Below are 27,921 nucleotides of genomic sequence, written 5' to 3' on the forward strand. Positions count from 1 at the left end.
AATCCATGGGGAAGCCAGATTCACTTAACAACTATGTTACTAACTTAACAACTGTAGTGATTCACTTAACAACTGTATCAAAAAGGTCATAAAATGGGGTAAAACTCACTTAACAACTGTCATGCTTAGCAACAGAAATGTTGGGCTCAACTATGGTCATAAGTTGAAGACTTTCTGTATATCCTGGGAGTTAGCACCTGAGCAGTTCACAAATGTTTTACATGAAATAGGTCAATAGATTAAAAAAACAAAAAAAACCTCTAATGTAAATGCAAATGCTAAGAAAGAAAAAAAATACGATGCAATCTTTGAATTGTCTAAATTATTTTATTTGTGGCAGATTGTCCAGCTGACAGTTTTTCCCTCACCCTGATTTTGCCCCCAAACTGAAATTCAAAAGCTGAGCTATACACTAACAGAAAGGAATGGAAGACCTTTCCGACTAAATACTTACAGTATGTTTAATTTCCTCTCCATTTGGAGATGGACCATTATTATGGTTTTTTTTAATCACACATGGTACAGAGTTATGGTCCCTCCTTCTGAGATGGTTTGCCAAGAAAGCATTTATTACAAGTGAGAAAACTAATCATCATCATCATCCTTAATAATCCCAAACAGCTACCAAGTGGATTCTTCCTTCCCCGTTTTAAGTGATTTGACACCGTGTGAATTCTACTCCTTGAAATGAACTTGCAGAGTCCACTTTACAGATGCGAAAGGCAATTTTCCTTACAAAAGTGATTCTGCAGGATGTAGGATTAAGGCCCCCTTGATTAAGAGGTTGCTGGTTTAGTGCTTTGAAGATGCTTCTGAGGTTCAGCTGACCCAAAAGAAGTTGGAGCCATGAGGTGGGGTGCTCTCCAAACAGGGGTAGAAGGTCCCTCCAATCTGGCCAGTTTAAGGAGCCTCGCCACCATCTGCTCCAGCTTCCTCTCTTCAGATCCCCCAGTAAGGCACAAAGACCCTTCCTCCCCTTACGTAAACGTCCGGCATCATCCCATAAGGAGTTTGTACCATTTTCACGCTGTTCCGCCCATACAGCTCCCACTCGTAGTCTATCAGCTGCTTCCAGAAACCCACGTTCGGCCGGATCACCGGGCGCCTGGATTTGACCCAGTTGTAGGCCTCGTACAGGGTGACGTTTTGGTACTTCATCAGGTAAGCGATGCACAGCGTGGCCGACCGGCTCACCCCGGCCGCACAGTGGACCAAAGTGACACCATTCTTCCGAGCCACGCTTTGGATCTTGTCTGCCACGCCATCAAAGTAGAGAGAAATGGGGGCGCTGGGTATGTCGGCCACGGGCACCCGGACGTACTCAAAGTCGGGGAAGTTGAGATTCGGGAGTTCGACGGTGGCGTTGATAATGCAGGTGATGCCGCGGGATAAGAGCAGCTGGCGGTTGGAGGCAACGCTGCCTTTGCTGAGGTACAGGAAGGGGGTGATTTGGGCAATGCCAGCCATCGTCCCTTCAGAATAAAAGCGAGGTGTTAAGAGAGTTCGTGGCAGAGTGTAGTGTCTTCGTGCTGTCATGGGAAAAATGCCTGGCTGCTCAGACTTTCATGCTAGATGGATTCTCCGGAACCTTCTTTTTTTGTTTTCTTGATGATGTACCACACGTTGTGTTTTCTTCCACCTGCCAAATGCAGAGAAAGACCGACTTTTAGTTTTTGTGAGAAAACAGCCATAGTCTGGTTTATCTGACAATGCTGATTAATTTTACTATTTATTTACTTCTTTATATCCCACCGGCAGGGAACATAGCCAACACATCCTATTTTCTCCACAACAACAACAATCCTGTGAGGTGGGCTGGGCTGAGAGAGAGAATGACCGGCCCAAAGTCATCTAGTCAGTTTTCATGGCTAAGGGGAGTGGGGACTAGAACTCACCACATCCCGGTAATTGGGCCAAAATCACCAAACCAACTTTCACACCTAAGGTAAGACTAGAACTCCCAGTCTTTTGGTGATTCGCCCAAAGTTACCCAGCTGGCTTTCATGCCTAAGGCAGGACTTGAACTCACAATCTCCTGCTTGCTAACATGGTGCCTTAACCACTAGACCAAACTGTCTCGCTTGCCAAATATGCAAGGCCCTGTGGCAACTGGAAACGACTGGAAAATTAGTCCTACTAGTAGCCCACACCTGACCTGGGATAGTACAGATAGTTCTCGTCTTACAACCGGACACTTAGCGGTTCTTCAAAGTTACAACCGACCCCCCAAAAGCTACTTGTGACAAACATCCCTGGTCACATGATTATATTTTGGGTGCTTAGCAACCAGCTCGCCTGCCATTTACAGTATCCCAGAGTCATGTGACCATAATTTTCAATGTTTTTCCGCCATTGACTTCTGGTTTCTGGCAACAACAAAAAAGTCCATTGAATAAAATGGATTTGTAAATGACCATGGTGTTTGCCTAACAACTGCCACAAATTGATCGTAAAATCAGGCATAGTCACATGGTGATCTGCTTAACAACCGCAGTGACTTAAGACCATAATTCCAGACTCAGTAATGGTTGTAAGACAAGGACCACATGTAAAAGCAGAAGGGAACCCATACAGATAGCAGGTAGTTCTCAACTTACGACCCCCAATTTAGTCCAAAATTTCCATCGCTAAGGAAAACAGAGACTTCCCCCCCCATTTTATGACTTCTTTTTTTTTGCCTCAGATATTAAGTGAATCATTGCAGTTGTTAAGTGAATCTGGCTTCCCCACTGACTCTGCTTGTCAGGAGGTCACAAAAAGGGATCACATGACCCCAGGACAATGCAACCGTCATAAATATGAGCCAATTGCCAAGCATCCGAATTTTGACCATTGTGACCACGGGAATGCTGCAACGGTCGTGTCAAAAAGTCACCAGTCATTTTTTTCACTGCTGTTGTAACTTCAAATTGTCACTCAATGAACGATTTTAAGTTGAGAACTGCCTGTTCTAGTTTCTTCACTCTTTTCCATTGATGTGACTCTGAATTATTTCCCCCAGACTCATTTAAGCCAATCCCGAACCATAAAAAACAAAAAAAAGCATCCTTTAGCTCTCGCTGATTTTGGGGGGATGATCCACTATTTTCATCACTTTCGGACTTTCTGCTACCCTCAGGGTCTTCCCAAGGCTGCTGCTATCTTTTCGTTTCCCAAAGATTACATTTAGAAGCCAGTTTTGTCAGCAATAAAGAGATCAAAATAAGGAAGCTTGTAAGCCGCCCTGAGTCTTCGGAGAAGGGCGGGATATAAATGGAATTAAAATAAAATAAATAAATAAATAAATATCTATTTCAAAATAAACAAAGATAGAGCAGGCTCAGATTCGGGCTAATAATTTGACGTCCTCTTCCTCAACTCCCCACTGTTCTCTTTCGTTGTCTTAACGTACGGACCTTTCAGCTTTTCTCAAAGAAAAAACAAGATGCTATTTTTATCCAGAACACATCATCAGCCACGGCTACCTGCCTGCTGTGCATTGCCACAAGACTGACCCGCCTGTCTCTGCTCAGTTCGTTTAATTTGTTCTCTCTAAACGACGTTTGTTCTTTTGACACCAGGGAAAAAGATTAGCATAAGGCAAGGGTAAGGCAACTTTAAGACTTGTGGACTTCAACTCCCAGAATTCCCCAGCCAGTATGGGGGAGTCTGGGGGTTGAAATCCACAGTTGCCAAGGCTGGACGCCCTTGGCGTAAGACAAAGGGGTTGACGCTACTGAAAATATCTTAATATCTTTCAGTAAAAGACAAAGGCCGCTCTCTCGAAGACAAGCAAAGTCCACATTGTGGACAGAGAGGACCGGCTGCTTTGAAAGCGTGTGTCAAAACTGAACAGCCCTCTCTCAAAAGAGGGGGAGGGATACAAGACATCACCTATCTCCAGTCTACAACCCAGTCCTTTCAGCAGTTCCAGGAAGGCTCCACACCCATTTGCACCACTCAGGTGACCTTGAGAACACAGGTAAACCTCCAAGTGGCCTCAACGACTCTCTAAAAGCAGGCAAATGTCCAGCTGTCTGCAAGGAGTATAAATTCTTCCATTCCCCACCATCCAGTCGGAGCCGAAGAAGCTTCTTGGATGAGAAGTGAAACGTCTTCGAAGGAAAAACAAAGGAAGCCCAGTTGCCTCCTGAAAAAGCACCTTTGGGATATCTTTCAGTATCTACTGAGGGAAAATTGACAAGCTGTTTATCCACTGTGATCATCCTGTTAACAAAGCATTCCCTGAAAGGAGAAAGGATTAAGGAATTGGCTGAAGAATTCTGGGAGTTGAAGTCCACAAGTCCTAAAAGGGCCAAGTTTGAAGACCCCTGTTCAAAATCAATGTTTTGGCAATATTAAGTCAGGGGGACTTCAACTCTCAGGAGAGTTCCTGCCTCCTGGGCACGACCTACCGCCTTGTGTTCCACCTCCCTTGAGGACGGGCCCAATTGTTGGGACCCTGAGAGGTGGTTGGGCATAGATAGGGGCTGTTGGCTGAATCGGATTAAAAAGCCCCTACTATGTTTTTTAGCCGGTTGTTTTAGGGGGTTAGGGAGGGGGGCGAATGATAGAGGTGGGAGGGATAAGGGTATTTTATCAACCGGCTGTCAGTCCAGGCCGGAGACGGTTCCCGGCGAGACGGGCTTGGGGTTGGGGACCTCTGGTTCTTCCGGCTGTGGGGTGGGGTTTCCTATCCCCATGACGATTGGGAATGGTAGCAGGCGGCTGCACGGAGGGCCATACCAACATCTGGGATCACGCCCCCGCTGTCTCCAAGCGGTAGCGTGCTCCGACCCTCCGGTTGATACCTGTTTATCCGGGGGTGAGGGAGATCGGGTCCCTGAGCTTAGACTGGTGTATTTCAATGCCAGATCCGTGGTGAACAAAGCTCCCCTCGTCCGAGATTTGATCGAGGAGGAGCGCACGGATCTGGCATGCATTACGGAAACCTGGTTGGGCCCAGAGGGAGGTGTCCCTCTGACTGAGCTTTGCCCTCCAGGTTTCTGTGTGCTACACTGGCCACGGGCTCAGGGTAGGGGTGGGGGTGTGGCGGTGGTTATATGGGAGACCTTATACCCACGGGAGACCACTGTCGTACAGATTGGTGGGAGTGAGTCGCTCCTTCTGAGGTGTGGCTCTGGGGCTCAGTTGGGCTTGTTGCTGACATACCTGGCGCCCAGCTGTGTTGCAACGGCCCTGCCCGGGCTTCTCGACACCCTTTCAGGGCTGGTGGTTGAATTCCCCAGACTTATGGTTCTGGGTGATTTCAACCTTCCATCCCTGGGCGGGTCATCAGAGTTAGCTCGGGAGTTCATGGCCTCCATGACGGCCATGGACATGACCCAGATAATTCAGGGTCCGACCCATGGAGGGGGTCACACTCTCGACCTGGTTTTCCTATCTGGGCAGTGGTTTGATGATCTGGGAGGGGGCTCACCAAATATTGTCCCCCTGTCATGGTCCGCTCATCACCTCCTACGGCTGGTCTTCCAATACGCTACCCCTCGCTGCTGGGCTGCGGAGCTGACCAGGTGGTTCCACCCCAGGCGCCTGATGGATCCAGAACGGTTCCACACGGTGCTTGGGTCTATACCTGTCTCCCTCACTCACAGCCCGGCCGATGCCTTGGTGGAGGCTTGGGAGAGGGCCGCCACCGAGGCACTTGACCGTGTTGTACCCTTGCGACACCTGACCCGGCGCAGATCTCGATGGGCTCCATGGTTTTCTGTGGAGCTACGGGAGATGAAGCGTCGGAGACGGAGTCTGGAGAGCTGTTGGAGATCCAGCCGATCCGAATCTGACCGATTGTGACTAAGTTCTTTTATTAGGTCTTATCTCGTGGCAATGAGGACGGCGAAGTCTAATTACTTCGCGGCCCTCATCACGTCTGCAGATAATCGCCCGGCCGCCCTGTTTAGGGTAACCCGTTTCCTCCTTAATCAGGAGGTGAGGGAGGAGCCCTTACAGGGGCGGGCTGAGGAGTTTAGCCAGCATCTGGCGGACAAAATTGCTCAGATTCAGACCGGTTTGGACTCTGACTGGGCAGAGTCTGATGGGGAGGAATCGAGCGGTCTTGAGAGTAGTATTATCTGGACTGAGTTTGATCCTGTGTCTCCTGAGGAGGTGGACAGGATTATGGGAAGGCTGAGCTCTACCACCTGTTTATTGGACCCGTGCCCCTCCTGGCTGGTTTATTCAGCTCGGGAGGAGACATGAGGCTGGTTCCAGGCAGTGATATCTGCCTCTTTGAGTGAGGGTGTCTTTCCTGCTGCCTTGAAGGAGGCAGTGGTGAGACCCCTTCTCAAGAAGCCTGCCCTGGACCCAGCCATTTTGAATAACTATCGTCCGGTCTCCAACCTCCGTTTTTTGGCAAAGGTTGTTGAGAGTGTAGTAGCACATCAGCTTCCTCTGTTCCTGGAGGAAACTGATTATCTGGACCCGTACCAATCGGGTTTCAGGCCCGGGTACAGCACGGAGACGGCATTGGTCGTGCTGATGAATGATCTCTAGCGGGCTTGGGACAGGGGTTGTTCCTCTGTCCTAGTCCTTTTAGATCTCTCAGCGGCTTTTGATACCATCGACCATGGTATCCTGCTGCGACGTCTCAGGGGGTTGGGAGTGGGGGCCACTGTTTTACGGTGGTTCTCCTCCTACCTCCTGGGCCGTTCGCAATCGATGTTGACGGGAGGGCAGAGGTCCACCCTGAGGCCTCTCGTTTGTGGAGTTCCTCAGGGGTCGGTCCTCTCTCCCCTCCTGTTCAACATCTATATGAAGCCGCTGGGTGAGCTCATTCGCGGTTTCGGGGTGGGGTATCATCAGTACGCTGATGATACCCAACTTTTTCTTTCCACCCCGTACCAACTCAGTGATGCACTCGACATGATGTCCCGTTGCCTGGAGGCGGTTCGGGTTTGGATGGGGAGAAACAGGCTCCGACACAATCCTGCCAAGACTGAGTGGCTGTGCGTATCGGCATCTCGAGTGAATCACTCTTCTCCATCTTTAATGATGGGGGGGTGAGGTGTTACCCCCCGTCGATAGGGCTCGTAACTTGGGCGTTCTCCTGGATTCACGGCTCAGTTTGGAAGATCATATAGAAGCCGTGACCAGGGGGGCTTTTGCCCAGGTTCGCCTGGTGCACCAATTGCGGCCCTATCTGGACCAGGATGCCCTGCGTACAGTCACTCATGTGCTCGTGACCTCCCGGTTAGACTATTGCAATGCTCTCTACATGGGGCTGTCCTTGAGGACCACTCGGAGGCTTCAGCTGGTGCAGAATGCAGCCGCGCGAGTAGTAATGGGAGTGTCCCGATAGTCCCGTGTAACACCTCTTCTCCGCAAGCTGCATTGGCTTCCAGTTGCCCTCCGGGTGAGATTCAAGGTGCTGGTGATGACCTATAAAGCCCTAAATGGCATGGGTCCGGATTACCTTAGGAAGCACCTGCTACCAGCATCAGCTTCCCATCGTCCTGTGCGCGCCCACAGGGAGGGCCTCCTTAGGGTTCCGCCGGTTAGAGATTGCCAGCGGGTGATTCCCAGGGGGAGGGCGTTCTCTGTGAGTGCGCCCGCCCTTTGGAACGAACTGCCGATGGAGCTTCAGACTGCCCCCGACCTTCGCTCTTTTCGCCGGGACTTAAAAACCTGGTTATTTGAATTGTCTGGCCTGGACTGAGGGATTTTAAATTTTAAAGTATTTTAATTAAATTATACTAAATTATATAAATTAATTTTAAAATTTTAATTTTATTGTTATTATGAATTGTGGGCTTGTACTAATTTAATTCCATTTTATTCTTTTTTGTACTGTTTTAACTGCCCTGTGAACCGCCCTGAGTCCTTCGGGAATAGGGCGGTATATAAATTCAACTAATAAATAAATAATAAAAAAATAAACTCCCAGAATTCCTCATGCTGGCTAGGGAATTCTGGAAGTCCACACATTTGAAAGCTGCCAAAATTGAGAAACACTCCTCCAGAATTATAACTGATCCGTCTAAGCCTGTTGCGTGAACACAGCCCCAAATATGGAGGGTTTAGTTTTCATTACGGATTGCATGCCACACATGGAGGCCACCAGCACTGCTTCTAGGGAGGTAAAATGATGAAAACAACTTCACACAGCCACATCACCAGCCTCCCCTTCTTTTATGTGCATACAAAAAAAAATACAGGTGGTCCTTGACTTACAACCACAATTCAGCCCAAAATTTCCATTGCTAAGCAAGACATTCGTTGCGTGACTTTTGCCCTATTTTATTATCTTTCTTGTTAAGTGAATCACTGCAGTTGTTAAGTTAGTAACCTGGTTGTAACGTGAACCTGGCTTCCCCATTGATTTTGCTTGTCAGAAGGTCGCAAAAGGGGATCACGTGACCAAAGTTTGATCATATGGGGATATTGCAACAGTCGTTAAGTCGCTTTTTTCAGTGCTGTTGTAACTTTAGTGAACGGTCACTAAACAAATGGCTGTAAGTTGAGGACCACCTGTTCAAAGAAACAGAGTTGATAGCATCACAGCATTGCTGGAAATGGCAAGAATTGAAACCATGATCATCTAGAGAACATGCTGAATGTTGGGCTATGAGGTCAGGGTTACACGCAAACAGTTTTAAAAATGAATAAAGTTAATGATAAAATAATACAGCATGTAGGTGTCTGTGTAGAGAAAGAGGTTTGAACGTCAAATAAATAGGATTTCCACTTAGCCTTCATCAACAAATGGCAAAGTCACCACCTATAAGGTGGAACTAGAACTCACAGTCTCCTAGTGATTGGCTCAAAGTCATCCAGCTGGCTTTTGTGTCCAAGGCAGGACTAGAACTCACAATCTCTTGGTGATTGGCCCAAAGTAAGAAGTGCAAAGAGGAGCAACCGATTAAGAACAGGATGATTAAAGGCCTGGAGGCAAAAACATATAAAGGACGATTGCAGGAATTGGTTATGACCAGTCTAGTGAAAAGGAGGACTGGGTGGGGTGTTTTGTGACATGGTAGCAGTCTTCCAATATCTCAGGGGCTGCCCCAAAGAAGAGGGAGTCAAGCTATTCTCCAAAGCGCCCAAAGCAGGACAAGAAGCAACGGATGGAAACTAATCAAGGAGAGAAGCAACCTGGAACTAAGGAGGAATTTCCTGATAGTGAGAACAATCAACCAGTGGAACAGCTTGCCTTCTGAAGTTGTGGGTACTTCATCACTGCAGGTTTTTAAAGAAGAGATTGTGTTGTGGGCACTTCATCACTGGAGGTTTTTAAGAAGAGACTGGACAGCCATCCATCTGAAATGGTATAGGGTCTCCTGCTTGAGCAGGGGGTTGGACTAGATTATTATTTTTATTAGTTATATTTATATACCGCCCTATTCCCTGAGGACTCAGGGCGGTTTACAGGGAATTAAAAATCCAAAATACAAAAATTAAGAACCAAATTAAAAAATATTAAATTAACCCTGTAGTCAGTTAAAAAGAACCCCAAATTAAAAATTCCTCCTCAGTCTGGGCCCGAGAGCTCGAAGAGCCAGTTCTTCAGGCCCCGGCGGAATGATCGAAGGTCGGGGGCAGTTCTCAGCTCCACCGGCAGCTGGTTCCAGAGGGCAGGCGCTCCCACCGAGAAGGCCCTATCCCTGGGTGTCATCCGCCGGCAGTCTCTTACCGGCGGGACCCTGAGCAGACCCTCCCTGTGGGAGCGCACTGGGCGAAGGGCATTTGATGCCGGCAGCAGGTGTTCCCTCAGATATCCCGGACCCAGGCCATGTAGATGACCTCCAAGGTCCCTTCCATCTCTGTTATTCAATCAGGCTCTATTCTGATTGAAGTTGCCCATCTGGCTTTCATGTCTAAGACAGGACTAGAACTCAGTCTCCTCATTTCTAGCCTGGTACCTTCCCCACTAGACCAAACTCTCTCCCACTTGCAGCTCCATGATTTGCCATTACAAAAAACAAAGTGTTTTTGACTGCTTATGGACACATACACTCCACAAATCTATTGCGTGGCTTAGGCTGTATGTCTCCTTTGTTTGATGCAATTTGACCCAGAGAGCGTCACTGGGTCCAGCTTTGCCTCTGAGGAGAAACATTTTAGCCTGAGAATATGAGACTTGGGATCTATGCCAGACCGTGAACCAAATGCCACCCCTGGGATTAGCAGGGATAGAAATAAACCCCAAACAACAGAATGAGCATCTTTCATTATATTTATCTTTCACATGCTTGCAACAACAGCAACACAAAGTGAGAAAAATCTGCAGACTTTTAAAATAGCAAATGGATAAAAATGACTGCATTTGGTTAGCTTCTGAGGCTGGCAATTATCTTTAAAACAGTGTTGTTGTTTTTTAAAAAAAAACTCGGCAATTTTAAGATGTGTTGACTACAACTCCCAGAATTCCTCAAGCCTGGGTGCTAGTTAAAGAATTGTGGGAGTTGAAGTACACATTTTTAAATTTACTCAGTTTGAAACATACTGTCCCAGAACATGGAGATTAAGGTGCACTGATAATATTACCTAGCTGGGTAATGAAATGTCTGCAAAAAAACAACCAAGCTCAGAGAGCACCAACGACCTCACATGGAGATTATTTTTCCATAGCCCAATAGGCCTGGGTTCCCTGGAGTTATAGTTCCCTTGCTCCCCAGACAGCCTGTTTTATAATAATAATAATAATAATAATAAAGTTGGAAGGGACCTTGGAGGTCATCAATATGCCGATGATACCCAACTTTTCATTTCGACCCCAAACCACCCCAGTGATGCCCTCGCTGTGATGTCCCGTTGCCTGGAGGCGGTTCGGGTCTGGATGGGGAGGAACAGACTTCAACTCAACCCTGACAAGACTGAGTGGCTGTACATTCCAGCATCCCGGGACATTCAAAATGTTCCATCGCTTTCTATGGGGGGTGAGCTTTTACCCCCTGTGGATAGGGCTCGCAACTTGGGAGTCCTCCTAGATTCGCGACTTACTCTGGAAGATCATATAGTGGCCGTGACTAGGGGGGCTTTCTCCCAGGTTCGCCTGGTGCGCCAGTTGCGGCCCTATCTGGACCAGGATGCCCTGTGTACGGTCACTCATGCGCTCGTGACCTCTCGCCTAGACTATTGTAATACTCTCTACATGGGGCTTCCCTTGAAGACTACTCGGAGGCTCCAACTGGTACAGAATGCGGCCGCGAGAGTTGTCTTGGGAGTTTCCCGGTACTCCCATGTTACACCTTTGCTCCGCGAGCTACATTGGTTACCAGTTGTCTTCCGGGTGAGGTTCAAGGTCTTGGTTATGATCTTTAAGTCCTTACATGGCATGGGTCCGGGATACCTCGAGGACCACCTGCTGCCGGCGTCAACTCCCCTCCACCCTGTGCGTGCCCACAGAGAGGGCCTCCTCAGGGTGCCTCCGGTCAGGGAATGTCGACTGGTGGCCCCCAGGGGGAGGGCCTTCTCTGTGGGTGCTCCGGCATTATGGAACCAACTGCCGGTTGAGCTCCGGACGGCATCGGACCTTCGATCCTTCCGTCGCGGGTTGAAGACCCATTTATTTGAATTAGCTGGTCTGGCCTGATAGGGGTATATGGGTTTTTAATTGGTTTTTATTATTCTATCATTGTTGTATTTTAATTGGGCATTGGTTTAATTTTCTTTTAATTTTTGTACTGCTATTTATATATGCCCTGTGAACCGCCCTGAGTCCCTTGGGGAGAAGGGCGGTATAGAAATCAAATAAATAATAATAATAATAATCTAGTCCAACCCCCTGTTCAGGCAGGAAACCCTATACCATTTCAGACAAATGGCTGGCCAGTCTCTTCTTAAAAACTTCCAGTGTTGGAGCATTCACCACTTCTGGAGGCAGGTTGTTCCACTGGTTAATTGTTCTAACTGTCAGGAAGTTTCTCCTTAGTTCTAGGTTGCTTCTCTCCTTGACTAGTTTCCATCCGTTGCTTCTTGTCCTGCTTTCAGGTGCTTTGGAGAATGGCTTGACTCCCTCTTCTTTGTGGTAGCTCCTGAGTTTCTTAAGTCAAGAAATGTAGATAGTGGCTACTTTTAATTCCATCATACCCTGCAATTAACTTAAAGAGACTTCTACATCCCATAGCAGTGTCTCTCAACCTTGGCAACTCTGAGATGAGTGGACATCAATTACCAGAATTCTCCAGCCAGCATGCTTGGAATACCTAGGCAAAGAAATCAGTCCATACTCCTGAGCAAGGACAGTTCAGTTGTTCTATCAAAGTAATTTTAGAAAGGGGAAAGAAAAACTTTTTGAAGTGTATTCGACTGGTATTCTTCAAAATCCAAGCCCTAACTACCACAGTTTTCCTATCCGTCCAATCAAGTTGTCAATCAATCAGTCCGAATAGAGCTGGAAGGGACCTTGGAGGTCTTCTAGTCCAACCCCCTGCTCAGGCAGGAGATCTTATACCATTTCAGACAAGTGGCTGTCCAGTCTCTTCTTAAAAACCTCCAGTGATGAAGCACCCACAACGTCTGAAAGCAACCTGTTCCACTGGTTAATTGACTTCACTGTTAGGAAGTTTCTCCTTAATTTCAGGTTGCTCCTCTCCTTCATTACCTTCCATTCATTGTTTCTCATCTTGCCTTTTGGTGCTTTGGAAAATAAGTTGATCCCCCTCTTCTTTGTAGCAGCCCCTCAAATACTGGAATATTGCTGTCATGTTCCCCCCACCCCAGTCCTTCTTTTCTCTAGACTGGCCAAACCCCAATCCAGCAACCGTTCTTCATGTGTTTTAGTCTCCAGGCCTTTAATCATCTTAGTTGCTCTTCTTTGCACTTTTTTTCAAAGTCTCAACATCTTTTGTGGAATGTGGTGACCAAAACTGAATGCAGTATTCCATGTCTGGCCTTCAGTTTTGGTCAATTGAGGAGAGAACTAAGGAGAAATTCCTGCAATTAGAACAATTAATCAGTGGAACGACGTGCCTCCAGAGGTTGTGGGTGCTCCAACACTGGAGGTTTTTAAGAAGAGATTGAATTACAATTTGTCTGAAATGATCTAGGGTTTCTTGCTTGAGCAGGGGGTTGGACTAGAAGACCTCCAAGGTCCCTTCCATCTCTGTTATTCTGCGTGATAACTCTGCCTTATGCCACCTGCATTTTAGATTACTCATCCCAGAGAAAATCCATTTAACGTAATCACTAAGAGTTGATACCAACTCCCAGGCACTCAATCAATCAATCATTCAACCAACCAACTTATTATTATTGCCCATTGATTCCCCAAGGATATATCCATGAAATTAATAAAGTCTAGCTTGACATGAAGATTTTACTAATTTACCTGGAAGGTTTCAAGATGTAGAAGGACTAGCTAGGCACAGGAAGAAAAAATTTAGAAGACAATGGCAAATTATTTCTACGCTACAGACAGTCCTTGACTTATGACAATTGAATCCAAAATCTCTGTTGCTAAGCAAGAGTTTTGCTCCATTTTATGACCTTTTTGTCACAGTTGTTAAGTGAATCACTGCAGTTGTTAAATGAATCATGCACTTCCAGTGGGCCGTTCTGGGCCTGGGAGGCCTCCCCGGAAGTGGCATCCATGCGCTGCCAGTGGCCCGATCTGAGCCTTGCAAAAAAGGCCTAGGCTAGGGCATCAGCTAGTTCGCCAAAGTCAACAAAAAATTAGCTGCCAGTTCTACTGAACCAGGTGAATCATCTGAATCCCACCATTGGTTGCGTCAGACTTGCCCCAGTCGGCTCCCCTCAGGAAAGTACAACTCTTGAATCCATCGAATTGAATCAAAACAACTTTTACTGAGAGAAACTAGATGCAGTAAAGTCAGGCAGAATCTGAAGGTCCTGCACAAAGCATAAAGCCATCATTCCGGTTTGCCAGTCCCAACCCTCCCCCCCCCCAACCAGCTCACTGACAGCCAATGTGATGCCAAGAAGATGTTTTGAGAATGCTGAGGTGCCAGGCAGGTAACAGCTCCCTCTCAGGGTGCGACAGCCTTGGAACCTGGTGAGAACTGGCTGGGAAGGAGTCCGTTCCATCTCCAAAGACAGTCCACTTCCCTAATTCCCAAGCGAAGAGCAGAAGCCAAAAATCCCAAGTACGCCATCCCCCCTTCTTCCTCAGCATGATGGCAGGACACCAGAGAACAAATGGTGCACCTGACAGATTGTGAGGACTAGCTGTGTTCCCAAAAACTCCTATAGGAAAGTATCCACCAACACTTAGGGCTTTGAGATTCTCCTATTGCTCTGTTGGGTGCTACCACTTAATCAAACTTTTGATCTGAAAATAAGCAGAATCACTTGTTAGGAGGCACCAGGAAATGTAGGCTAGACTAATAGATAAATAAACATCTGGAAGAAGTCACTGACAGATCACACTGCTGCTAAAACAAAAGATGCTTTCAACAAAAGTCAGAGCTGAGTCAATGGGCCTCTTTAACCTTCACCCTGTGATAAATGTCAGTTCCTCTGTAAGGAAGCTAAAGCTATCCTTTAAAAAAAAAGTAGATAACAAGGAAGATGACACTTCTTTGTGATGCCTCTGAGCTCCAAGTCAGCAGTTTTCCTGCACTTGAAGCTTCCAGACATTTTGGACTACAAGTCCTATTATCCTCTGGGAGATCTGGAGGTTGCATTGCCTAGTTAGAGGGCAGCTCTACCTACATCTTCCCCTTTATGGGAGTAGCTCTACCTACATCTTCCCCTTTATCTCTCCCACTAGGTATAACCAAACCACCAATAAATTGAAATATTTACTTATGTCCATTAAAAAAAACCCCTGTTCCTGGCTTTTGAGGGATGTATGGCCAACTGAAGATGGCTCGGTGAAAGTGGAGCCAATGACCATGGCAAAGACCAAGAAACTAATGAGTAGACCAATTCCTTGGAACCTCTCTGGATAAGGAGAGAACAGGAGATTGCCCACATGTGCTCCAGGTGGCTATTCCTTGAAATCAGACCACAGGAAAGCAGTTTTCTATAGAGTTTGAGCATCAGGAGGTGATAGGATTAGCCATGTTGTTTGCAACCTCTATGGACACTAAAGGACACTAACTTCACAAACTTGACTTTCTAATCACTTTTGGAAATTGCCTTTTAATGGTTCTAAAGCTATTAGAGACCTTCAGAACCGCAGGTTGAAAAGTGGGTGAGTTGTTGAGTTTAATTATGAACAACGGAAAAAATAATTATAGGCTTAAGAATTTAAGGAATTTGAAATAAAGAGCAAAAAGCTAAATAAGACTGTGTAAGAAAATTATAAATGGATTGAAGGTCCAGATCAATATGGAATATTGACTTTTACTATAAGATTTTGGAATTAGCTATAGAAAGATATCAACAACTTCTCATGGGAAATAAACTTATTTTATTCTTTTTTAATAGTAAGCTTTTTATTGTTTTTTTTCTCTACATACATATGTTAATTTTTCAATCAGCGTATCAACATGGATGAAAGAATGGATAATGCTTAGGAATAAAAGGTTGTTATATTTGGAGGGACATGACTTACAATTGGGGTGGCACGCTTTTTTGTGGTACGGGAAAAACAAAATTCACAAGTATTTTCAAAATCACTGTATTAGAAACGCTTTGATAATAGTATGGGAAAAATTAAAACTAAAATATATGTAAAAATTCCAGGGTGGTTATCAACGACAGAAGCTTTCTCACACCCAAATTTGTTAGATTTTGATAAAACACCAGCTGCCTGCAATTATTGCAGGTTCGCATCCCACCAGGCTCAAGGTTGACTCAGCCTTCCATCCTTCCGAGGTAGGTAAAATGAGGACCCAGATTGTTGGGGGCAATAAGCTGACTTTGTAATAATGCCGCTTGGGTGTGTGTGTGAAAGCCCTAATAAGCAGGCATATACATAGAATGAAGGCTACTGCTAAGTTTGTAAAGCCGCCCTGAGTCTTCAGAGAAGGGCGGGATATAAATGGAATTAAAATAAATAAAATTAAAATTAAAATCAAAACAAGAGCTGGAAAATCAGGGCATCAACATGTCATGGTGGGCATTGTTACAAATACAAAATAGATATGAAAAAGATGTGAAATTGTACGGATTTTATAAAGAACAAACTGTATTTGATAAGATATTGTTAACTTCTGATGAGAAACTAATTGAGAAAATGTATAATTTTTTGTTAATTTTAGAGATGGAAAGTGAACAAACTAAAGAGACAATGACAAGGTGGGCGAAAAACTTTGGTCATAATATAGAATTAGAAACATGGCAAAAATTATGGGAGAGAAATTATAAATTGACAATGTCAACTACGTATAAAGAAAATTTATATAAAATGTTTTATAGATGGCACTTGCCACCAGCAAGATTAGCAAAAATGTTTAAAAATGTGTCAGATAAATGTTGGAAATGTCAACATAATTCAGGTATGTACTATCATATCTGGTGGACATGTGACAAAGTAAAGGCCTATTGGAAAAAAAATACATGCTTGGTTAGAAAAAATATTAAGAGAACATGTGGTATTTAATCCTGAATTTGTTTTGTTAGGTATAGTACCAGAAAAGATTAATAAGCAAAATTTATATTTGGTTCTACATATTATAACGGCAGCAAGAATAACCTACGTGCAATGTTGGAAGAATGAACGAATACCATCAGAGGAAGAAGTAATTAAAAAAATACTGGAATGCGCTGAGATGGACAGACTAACTATGAGGCTCAAAGACAAAGAAGAAACAAAATATTACCAAAGCTGGAATTTATTCTACAAATGGTTAGCGGAGAGAAAGAGTAGGACTTGATTATGTATTAGCGTTTTAGGGAAATAAACTTATTTTGGTCCTCCTGGCAATTACAAGTCATAACAAAATATAAGTGATGATTTTAGAAACCGGACACTATAGGGGACTAAAGATTTTAAGCAGGGGGAAAAATATAGACGCCTGATGTCAAATAATAATGGGACTTGCAGAAAGATATTAAAAAAATGTAACATCAGTAATATTAAAGGAAATTTTTGAAGAAGGGAGCTACTGAAGTTACTAACTACAATACATCAGTAATTCATCCTGGAAGACACGATAAATGCTAAAACCAACGAGTACCAAGAAAACCAAGTGACTCACTACGTGACCCATTACTTTGACCAGTAGAAATAGCAAATCATGAGGCAGCCAACACCAGCAAGTTCTTCCTTGTGCATTGACTACCAGGAGAAATACAAATGCCAGGACAAGATTTTGGCTTCAAAATATGTTGAATACTGAAATTGACGGGTTTTGAAGCTGTTGAGTGCTGTATCAACACTGCCAATAATGAGAATAGAATAGAATAGAATAGAATAGAATAGAATAGAATAGAATAGAATAGAGTAGAGTAGAGTAGAGTAGAGTAGAGTAGAGTAGAGTAGAGTAGAATAGAATAGAATAGAATAGAATAGAATAGAATAGAATAGAATAGAATAGAATAGAATAGAATAGAATAGAATAGAATAGAATAGAATAGAATAGAATAGAATAGAATAGAATAGAATAATAGAATAGAACCATGGAGGTCATCTAGTCCAACCCCCTGCTCAGGCACAAATGGCTGTCCAGTCTATTCTTAATACCTTCCAGTGTTGGAGCATTCATAGCTTCTGGAGGCAGGTTGTTCCACTGATTAATTGTTCTAACTGTCAAATTTCTCCTTAGTTCTAGGTTGCTTCTCTCCTTGATCAATTTCCATCTCTTGCTTCTTGTCCTGCCTTCAGATGCTTTGGAGAATAGCTTGACTCCCTCTTAATAACTACAATGATTCACTTAACAACTGTGGCAAGAAAGGTGGTAAAAATGGGGCAAAGTTCACTTAACAAATGTTTCGCTTAGCAACAGAAATTTAGGGCTCAGTTGTGGAAAGTAAGTTGAGGACTAACAGTACTCGTGAATAAAGTTGGAAATCACTTCTTTAGACATTTTTCTTTTTCATTATTATATTTTCTCCTTTCTCCTTTTTTCTTTCTTCCTGCACTTTTTATTCTTTCTTTCCCTTCTACTCTCTTTCTCTAATATCAGTTTGTATTCATTTTTAGTATAATTACTTAAAATCCTTAATAAAATTATATATTTTTTAAAAAAAATCTCTGTTCCTCTTTTTCTTAAAGATAAAATATTTATGTTTTCTTAGTCAGCAAACACCTGCTTTATAAAGTCGATGAAGGGAAGGCTACAGCACTGGATGGCGATCATCCAGATGACCACAAAGCATTAATTATCTGCATTTCTCGGCTGCTTGTCTGGAGTTTTGCAGACAAGATCATCTTAGAAGGAAAATGGCTATTTCATAAAAAAAAGGAATCAGATCTTTATGAGGACTGAAGTGAAATAGCATTTAAATATGCATATATTTAAGGACAAAACGTTCATAATTAAATATGGAATATCTTGGCTACAACGCAGGGGTCTGATTGCATGAAGGATGAATATTGTTATGGCCCAATTTAAGTCTTGCAGCACAATCTCTTCCTGGTCTGTTAAATGAGCAGGCAAAATCCATGAACGCTACAAAACAATCACCGTTTTTTAAATTCACCTGTTTGGGTTGGTTTAGAAAACATGTTTCTTTGCCCTCTAGTTAAAACTCTCAGGGCAACGTGTGTATTAAAATCATGAAACACAGTCAGTAATACCAATCAGAAGAACTTGATTTTAAAACCATAAAAGAAAGATTAAGTTGTGCACATCAATACAAGTTTACAATTAAAAGCTTCAGCGTGTGCTGGAATGTTTGGATAAATTTAAATCAGGAAACGTTTGTCCCCAAAATGACTTTGGACCTGGAGTCTGAGGTTTTGTCTGGAGTTGGCATTCTGTATCCCAGTTTTCCAAAAATAGTTTCAGAGTATAATGTGGAATGACAAAGCACCATTCCTGAAAAATACTCACTTGTTCCCCAAATTTTCAAACCCCCAGGGAAAACTGAAGAATACAGACAGTGTAAACAACTGAGCTCAAAATTTCTGTTGCTAAGTGGCTGTCAAGTGAGTTTTGGCCCCATTTTATGACTTTTTTGCCACAATTGTTAAGCGTAGTTGTTGAGTTAGGAACACGATTGTTACGTGAATCTGATTTGCCCACTGAGTTTGCTAGTTAGAAGGTTGCAAAAGGAGATCACATCATTCCGGGACACTGCAACCGTCATAAATGTGAGTCAGTTGCCAAGCATCTGAATTATGATCATATGCCCATGGGCTGGGGTAGGCAACCTTGACTCTTTTATGACTCGTGGACTTCAACTCCCAGAATTCCTGAGCCAGCCATGCTGAGGAGAAAGGGAGAGGTTTCCATGCTGAGCCATGCCGGCTCAAGAATTCTGGGAGTTGAAGTCCACGAGTCATAAAAGAGCCAAGGTTGCCTACCCCTGGCCTAGGCCTAGGCCGCTTTATGACTTGTGGACTTCAACTCCCAGAATTCCTGAGCCAGCCATGCTGAGGAGAAAGGGAGAGGTTTCCATGCTGAGCCATGCCGGCTCAGGAATTCTGGGAGTTGAAGTCCAGGAGTCATAAAAGAGCCAAGGCTGCCTACCCCTGCCCATGGGGATGCTGCAGCGGTCATAAGTGAGAAAAACAGTCATAAGTCCCTTCTTTCAGTTCCATTGTAACTTTGAACTGTCACTAAATGAACTGTTGTAAGTCGAGGACTACCCGTGTTGCCTGCAGCTTTCACACTTTCCCTGGACAGGAGACTTGAGGTGTAAAGCATAGAGTGAGAATGGAACCTAGCAAATGTTGGTGTACCCAACCATAAATTCAGACTTTATCGAAGTTTGTTGGGCACCGTTTTTCTGGAATCCAGAAAAACATTCCCTTCTATTAATTAAAAGCACATCCAGGATCTTTTTCAGAATGCAACAATTTACTCTGGCTTAAGTCTATACCCAGGATATTATACACCTTGAAGGGCCTGGAGGCAAAATATTAATACTAATTAATATTAATAATATTTCTTCCCTCCCTGCCCACATTTTTCTTCTCAGGGCACTACCTGTTGCGATGCAAAGATTTTTCTCAATTTTCTTTTGTCCGTTGAAACCAATGACCCAGTAAGTAAGAGTGGATGGAGAAAAGCCACAATCTTAAAGTAGCACTTGGGTTTCACTATTTCTACTGCTTTGCAAGAATTGATGCAGACCTCATTTCAAATCCTGAGACTCTAGAAAGAATGCAGAGTGCAGAGAAGAGCAAGTATGAGGTGACTACATGCAAACAATTCTAAAAAATGAATAGGGTTCATGATGACAACATAATACAGCATGTATGGGTTTGTATAGGGAAAGAGGTTTGAACATCAAATAAATAGGATTTCCACTTATCCTTCATCAACAAAAAGGCAAATTCACCACCTATAAGGTGACCAGATGCCTTTTCAAAAAGCACCTTTTTTGGGATAACCATGGCCTGCAAGGCTGAGAATCTCCGTAGACAAATTCAACTTTAATTCACACGAAGCACTGAGGCACCCCACTCCAGTTTCCAATTTGCCACCCGACAAGCTCCAAAATAGGGAACATTTTAAGATTTAAGATGTCGAGACTCTAGAAAGAGTACAGAGAAGAGCAACAAAGATGATTGGGGGACTGGAGGCTAAAACATAAATGGAACGGTTGCTGGATTTGGGTATGTGTAGTTTAATGAAGAGAAGGGTGAGGGGGGACATGATAGCAGTGTTCCAATATCTCAGGGGCTGCCCCAAAGAAGAGGTAGTCAAGCTATTCTCCAAAGCACCTGAAAGCAGGACAAGAAGCAACAGAAGGAAACTCATCAAGGAGAGAAGCAACCTAGAACTAAGGAGAAACTTCCTGACAGTGAGAACAATTAACCAGTGGAACAACCTGCCTCCAGAAGCTGTGAATGCTCCAACACTGGAAGTTTTTAAGAAGAGACTGGACAGCCATTTGTCTGAAGTGGTATAGGGTTTCCTGCCTTAGCAGGGGGTTGGACTAGATGACCTCCAAGGTCCCTTCCAAATTATTATTATTATTATTATTATTATTATTATTATTATTATTATTATTATTATTATTATTATTATTATTATTATTATTATTATTATTATTATTATTTAACATGTGTTACGTGTCAGCACATAAAAATACTTTTATTAGGCAGTAGTATATTAAATTTATAATTCAGGAGGAACTTCCCAGACCAAACTGCGCTGAAACTAATTAACGAGATTTAAGTTCATTATGACTAATTGCCTCTGTAGTATTTCTCATGAGTAACTCACTTAATAAACAAAATAGCAATTTTGAAATGGCATTAAAAAACAAACAAACCTTGAATTTCAACAGCATTTCAAATAATTCAAAATCTGAAATAAAGTGGTTTCTATTAAGTTTAATTAAAGTTTGAATTAAACTTCTTCTCTGCATCTCCAACAGGCCTAAACAAATGGAGCAGAAGGATAAGATATTTACTTTCAAGGAGCACTGCATTTTATTCTCAAATAAGGAGCATTGATATAATAATGGAAAACATCTTCCTATGAGCCGATTTAGTTATTAGCAGAATTATGGCAGTTTTCAGTGGATTCAAATTAACTCGCTGACCCCTAAATTTTGGTTTTAAGAAGACAGTGGCTCCATTCTGATAACACTGCATTAATTTATTTATTTATTTATTTAGTTGCATTTGTATACCGCCCTTTCCCTGAGGACTCAGGGCGGTTTACAGGGAATTAAAAATCAAAACATACAAAAGTTAAAACCAGTTAAAAAGTATTAAATTCACCCTGTACACTAAAAACCCCAGTTAAAATCCAGTGGCCAAGTTCATTCAAGGAAGAAGGCTTGTATAGGTTGACCTTGACTTATGACTACAAGTCAGACTGCAACTCCCATCACTAAATGAGGCAGTTATTAAATGTCTCCTGCCCAATTTTGCACCCATTTTTGCCAGTCATGAAACAACTCACTATGGTTGCTAAATGAATCATGCAGTTGTTAAGTGAATCCGGCTTCTTCCATTCACTCTACTTGTTAGAAGCCAGCTGGGAAGGTCATTAATGGGGATCACCCTGGGACTCTGCAACCGTCGTAAGTACATGATCACCTGACCACAAGGACGTTACAACAATTGTAAACAGATAGTCCTCAACTTACAACCACAACTGAGCCCAAAATTTCTGATGCTAAGCAAGACAGTGGTGAAGTGAATTTTGCCCCATTTTATGACCTTTCTTGCCATGAATCACTGCAGTTGTTAAGTTAGTAACGCGGCTGTTAAGTGAATCCGGCTTCCCCATTGACTTTGCTTGTTAGAAGATCGCAAAAGGCGATCACATGACCCCAGGGACACTGCAGCCGTCATAAATATGAATCGGCTGCCAAGCACCGGAACTTTGATCACATCACCATGGAAATGTTGCAATGGTCGTCAGTGTAAAACACGGTCCTAAGCCAATTTTTCAGGGCCATTGTAACTTCAAACGGTCACTCAACAAATGGTTGCAAGTCAAGGACTACCTGTACACACATTTCACCTTTTCTACACACCAGGGGATGCTTTGCTGATTGCTAATTTCTCTTTTATCTAAACCAGTGCTTCTCAATTGTGAAGATGTGTGGACTTCAACTCCCAGAATTGCCCAGCCTGAAGGTTGAGAAAGACTGAATGAAAGTGAAGGATTCTTCGAGTTGGGGGTGGGGGAAGAAGCCCTTTTGTTGGAGGAGGACATTTAAAGAGTTATCTGTGGGCTTAGTAATTCTCACGGGCACATCCATGTTTCTGCTTTAAATATTTTCTCAGGGTATACAGAAAAGTGGCTGCAATGACACTAATAAAACCTGTGATTTCCCACTCCTGTACTATTGATACCTGTTTCTCTCTGAAAATAAGACCAGGTTTTATATTAATTTTTGCCCCAAAAGACGTATTAGGGCATATTTTCCAGTTAGATCATATTTTCAGGGAAACACGGTACTAAATGCGTTCGTCTGGCTGACAATCTTAACTGGGGCTTATTTTGGGGGTAGGGCTTATATTATGGGCATCCTGAAAAACATGCTAGTGCTTATTTTCCAGTTAGGTCTTATTTTCAGAGAAATAGGATATTATTGTAATACCTGATAATGTAATGTTTGCTTGTGGTGAGCCACCTACAGTCATTGTGAGTTGGGTGGCATGCAAAGTTAAACACCCTTGGCATTGACAAAATCACCATTAGTCAATTGCAGAAGGCAGCTTTACTCATCTCTTTAACAGCATGAAACATCAACATCTGCCTGCCCCACATCCTTGAGAAGGGCTCATCAGATGGATAAAACTGCCAAATCCAGCCTGAACATCTGGCTGACTGTGTGACAAACCATGAGAACAACTGGAGCACCAATTGAACGCCATCAGCACTGACAAGATCCCCATCAGTCAATTGCAAAAGTTACTCAGAACAGCTTACATTCTGCAATAACATATCCAACATCATAAAACATCAACATCTGTCTATTCCAGGTTCTTGGGAAGGAACCAACAGGTGGATAAAAAACTGCCTGTCTGAACATCTGGCTGACTATGCAATGAACCAATAATAATAGCAGCAACAACAAAAAATGTAGCTCACAGCAGCTGCAGACTTAAACCAATATGGATTGGTCCACCCATCTTAAAGCATGGTGGCTGGGGAATTCTGGGAGTTGAAGTCCACAAAGCATGTAGACGAAGGATTCCTGGGAGTGACATTTGCACATCTTAAAGCCTGTTGGCTTTAAAGGGAGTTGAAGGCCACACAGCTTAAAGTTTCCAAGACTGAAAAACGCTTAAGATGGAGCATCCATCTGCTGAACGGTGCTGTGATGAGATGTCTAATTACATCATTATTCATTAAACAAATGTACCCTTGAATCGGATGTTATACCGTAGCTGAAAAATACACCTCTTTCTTCCACTGTCATTAAAAAAGGGGGAAAGTCTACTTTGACTCAGCTCCTGATGACCTCATGGCCATGTCCTTTTCTAAACAATAATAGGGAAATATTTTGTCTTCTTCCAGGATGTTTTTACCCTTCCCATTCTAGCCTACAGGCCTGGGATTTCCTGGGTACAATAATTCACACTCTTCAAGGAAAATGCCACCTAAGTCCAAAAGCTGCACCACCATGAAGCTTTCCCTGGCTTCTATTATTAGAGCGAGCAAAATCCATCACGTCTGATTTCTACTCAGTTTCCCGTTTTTCAAGTCTTCCATTCAATCCCTTGTGACAGATAAATAAGATGCATGGTGTTTTTTTTTTTAAAAAGGTTTACACAAACACGTGCACATATCAGAGGAACGACTGGCCTCCAGAAGTTGTGGGTGTTCCAACACTGGAGGTTTTTAAAAAGAGACTGGACAGTCATTTGTCTGAAATGGTCCTTGACTTATGACCACAACTGAACGCAAAATTTCCATTCCTAAGCAACACAGTTGTTAAGAGAGTTTGGGCCCATTTGGAAAAAAAAATGCCAAATCCAGCCTGAACATCTGGCTGACTGTGTGACAAACCATAATAGCAACAACTAAAGCACCACTTGAACCCCATCAGCATTGACCAAATCCCCATCAGTCAATTGCAAAAGGCAGCTTTACTCAGAATAGTGGACATTCTGCCCCAATATATCCAACATCACAAAACATCAACATCTGTCTATCCCAGGTCCTTGAGAAGAACTCAACAGATAAAAATGCCAACTTTTCTTGCCACAGTTGTTACGTGAATCACTTCAGTTGTTAAGTTAGTAACTTGGTTATAAAGTGAATCTGGCTTCCCCATTGACTGTGCATGGCCACGTCTTTCTCAAGCCACATCTTTTCCGAACACTCCACCATGGCATCCCAGCATTTGGAAAATTATTTGCGTTGATGCAGTGCTCATCTTAAGACCACAATTGGGGCCTTCTAAGCAAGGTGAGTACCGTACCTTTTTTTTGTAACGGTTGTCAAACAAATCACTGCAGTCGTTAAGTGAAACATGTGGTCGTTACGCAAATCCTAAGGTCACCAATGGCAATCGCGTGATCCCGGGAAGCTGTGGCTGTTGTAAATGCAAGCCAATTGTCAATCATCTTAATTTTTGATCACATGACCGTAGGGATGCTGCAACGGTTGTTAAGAGTGAGACAGGTTGCAAGTCACTTTTTCAGCACTGTTGTAACGGTTGCTAAACGAATGGTTGTAGGTCGAGGACCACTCGAGCTAAAGCTGGCTTTGCTTGCCAGCCTAAACACACAGCCTCCTTTTAAAAACTGAATCGGTTTTGGAAGCAATAATTGAATTGAGAAACAGGATAGCAACAGAGTAAATGGCTCTTTCTCAATCTTGGCCATTTTAAGATGTGTGGACTTCAATTCCCAGAATTCATGCAGGCTGGGGAATTCTGGGAGTTGAAGTCCACACATCTCAAAGTGATCAAATCTCAGAAACACTGCAGTACGTGAGATGTGTCTATTGAAAGAGTCTTCAAGCCACAGTCTCGTATCTTCCAATCCTGTTATTCCACATGCTGGGGCCAGCTGGGACTCTCCAGATGTTGTGGACTCCACATCCCATTAGCCCAGGCCACAAACTGAGTAGCGAGGGATTGAAGGGATTGTAATCCTAAACAGCCCCAAAGGAATGAGTTGAGTGTCTCTAATCAAAGTAACTCAGAACATGCCAAAACCGTCAGTGTGATGTGTGATTGGGCCAAGAATGAGGAGTCCTGGGTTCAAATGTAGCCTCAGCCATGGAGATGCATAAAATGACTTTGAACCAGTCATTCTTTCTCATCCCAGCCTACTTTGTTGGGTTGTTTTGAGGGGGAAAAACAAGAAGAGGGAGCAGTATGTACGGTGCCTCAGGCTTCTGAAAGACAGGATATAAAAAGTAGGGGGAAAAAATAATATTTTAAGATGTTCCAACCTCTTTAATTTCCTGATATCCTGGGTTTGATTCCTCTTTAGCTGAGTTCTCACACTGAAAGAAGCCTTAGTGAATCCGGCCTGGCTTCACGAACCTAGTCATCCTGGCTTGTAAACCATTGTTTGTGACTTAGCACAAGGATCAACCTCATCGTGGCTTAACGGCTCCTTCCTCCCAAACCCAACCCGGTTTAACACAATGCATCACTTACACCTTCTTCCCACGATAAAATGTTTTTTTCCCCTTCCCATCTTTCTCTCCTCTCCCATCTTTGTCTCTCTAAAAACGAGAAGACTGACCCTTTATTTACAGCATAGTTCTGAAAATCAGCCATCGTTTTGGGGGGGAGGAAAACACCCCCCAAAACATGCAGCCTATATTTTGGTCGAGGGGGCTCCCAATCTTCGGGAGGAAATGCTGGCTATTGAAAACAATAACCGCAAACCTGCTTGCAAAGTTTGTCAGAGATTGAGGTGGTGGTGGGGGGGTGAAAACACAACAACAACAACAACAACACACCATTCCGCAACTACCCAAATCAGTCACAAACACCAACACATCACCTGCGTTGTCTCGACTAAGGCGAAAAAAAAGAAGAGGGGGGGGGGGGAAGCCAGAGTGGATTGGAAGCCGGAGCGCGGAGGTGGTGGGGGGGGGGAGAGATCCAGCATCTCCAAAACGCCACGCTCCGTTTCTTAATTTTGTTTTAAAAAGATCCTGTAGTTTAATTTATTTTCATTCTCTCTTCCTTTAGACGCCGGAGAGGACCGAAGGCTGGGAAAATCGATCTGGCTTAAAGCGTCGCTGCTTTTCCGCTCTGTTTCCCCCCCCCCCACAAAAAAAAAGTCCTCGCAAGGTAAGGGGTGGCATCTCCGAGCTTCCACCGACTTTATTAGCGCTTGGAAGGACTCTTTGGGGGGGTGGGAACCCCCGCCCCAAAGCAGGCTCGAGATAGTTCCCCCCTCCTTATCACCCAGAGGGCACCCCCCCCAAAAAGCAACCCCTGGCTCCCCCACCCAATAACACTCACGACAAAGAAACGGGCAGGGATGAAAACAGCAGTTCAAAGGCTTCCTTCTCCACCCCACCCCACCCGCCAAAAAATATATAATATCTAGATCCTTGCTATCGGAAGCCGAGCCAGTTTCGCACCAAGTCCTGTTACTTTAATTTCCCACCCCCCTCAAAAAAACACCCCAACTCAAAATCCCAGCCGCATCTCATTTTGGGCAACCTTCAGAGCAAGCGGATGGGGAGGAGGAGAGGTAAGTGGGATCATGGACAGCTGGATGCTGTTTGCTCCTGAGAAAGGTTAAGTCCCCATCCCTCCAAAAAAACAACAACAAAACACCAAAACAACACCCTCCTCCTCCTCCTCTTCCTCCTTCTACACTACTTGGACTCCCAGCACCACTTCCCAGATCACTTGTCAACAACAATGTGCACACAGTTTCACCCCTTCTCTGCCCCCACCTCCTGCCTTGCAAAGAGATGGACTTTGTCCTAGCATGCCCTGGTTTGGGGTTCCCCTTTTCACAGGACACCCCCCCACACACACACACACATACACACAATCCCTCCTTCCCTCTCCAGTCCCTGGCCACCCCATGCCTTACCGGTCCTGGAGATGCGCTGGCCCAAAGGCGCTGGTGTGCCTTCTGGCTCCTTCCGAGGGCTTATGAACTGCTGGACGCCTCTGGTCTTAGCGAGCACTTGGGAATGTGCTTTGGGTTGGCCCTGGCAGCTGACAGCCTCACCTCCCAGGCCCCGCCTCCTCTCGCCGCCCGCTCTGAATGTGTTTGTGAGTGTGGGTATGTGTCTGAACTACCCGGGGGTTACTAAGAGACGGCTGTTTGCGCTCAACCTGGCAAACCGCCACGGCAGTAGCAACAGCCCCGTGGAAACACGAAGAGGATGAGTCAAAGGGAGTTGAGGGATGTTTTTGACCAATCTAAGCGAGGTTGGCGCTTCCCAAGGCCTCCATCTGAAGCCACCTTGGCCAGGGCTGAGCTCTGGCAGGTGTGTGGGCAAGGCCCTGAGACAACCCCCCCCCAGTAGTGAAGTCATCCAGGTCCCCTGAGTTTTGACA

The 27,921-nt window shown here is 44.1% G+C and overlaps 1 protein-coding gene across 1 annotated transcript; it reads right to left on the reverse strand.

Annotated features, from left to right (window-relative positions):
• Window positions 1-648: 648 nt before the first annotated feature.
• Window positions 649-27,518, reverse strand: DUSP14 (dual specificity phosphatase 14). The gene is made up of 2 exons (XM_081346624.1): window positions 27,449-27,518; window positions 649-1,639 (listed from the first exon to the last, which is right to left on the reverse strand). Exon 2 carries the CDS (start codon window positions 1,534-1,536, stop codon window positions 940-942), a length of 597 nt encoding a protein of 198 aa, XP_081202750.1. The 5' UTR covers window positions 1,537-1,639; window positions 27,449-27,518; the 3' UTR covers window positions 649-939.
• Between the last annotated feature and the right edge of the window lie 403 nt (window positions 27,519-27,921).

The sequence above is a fragment of the Vipera berus genome, assembly GCF_964194415.1.
Source record: "Vipera berus genome assembly, chromosome: 1".
Lineage (NCBI taxonomy): Eukaryota > Metazoa > Chordata > Lepidosauria > Squamata > Viperidae > Vipera > Vipera berus.

Coding starts and splice junctions, on each gene's coding strand:
- DUSP14 (XM_081346624.1), bottom strand. CDS start 1,536: ATGACAGCACGAAGACACTACACTCTGCCACGAACTCTCTTAACACCT.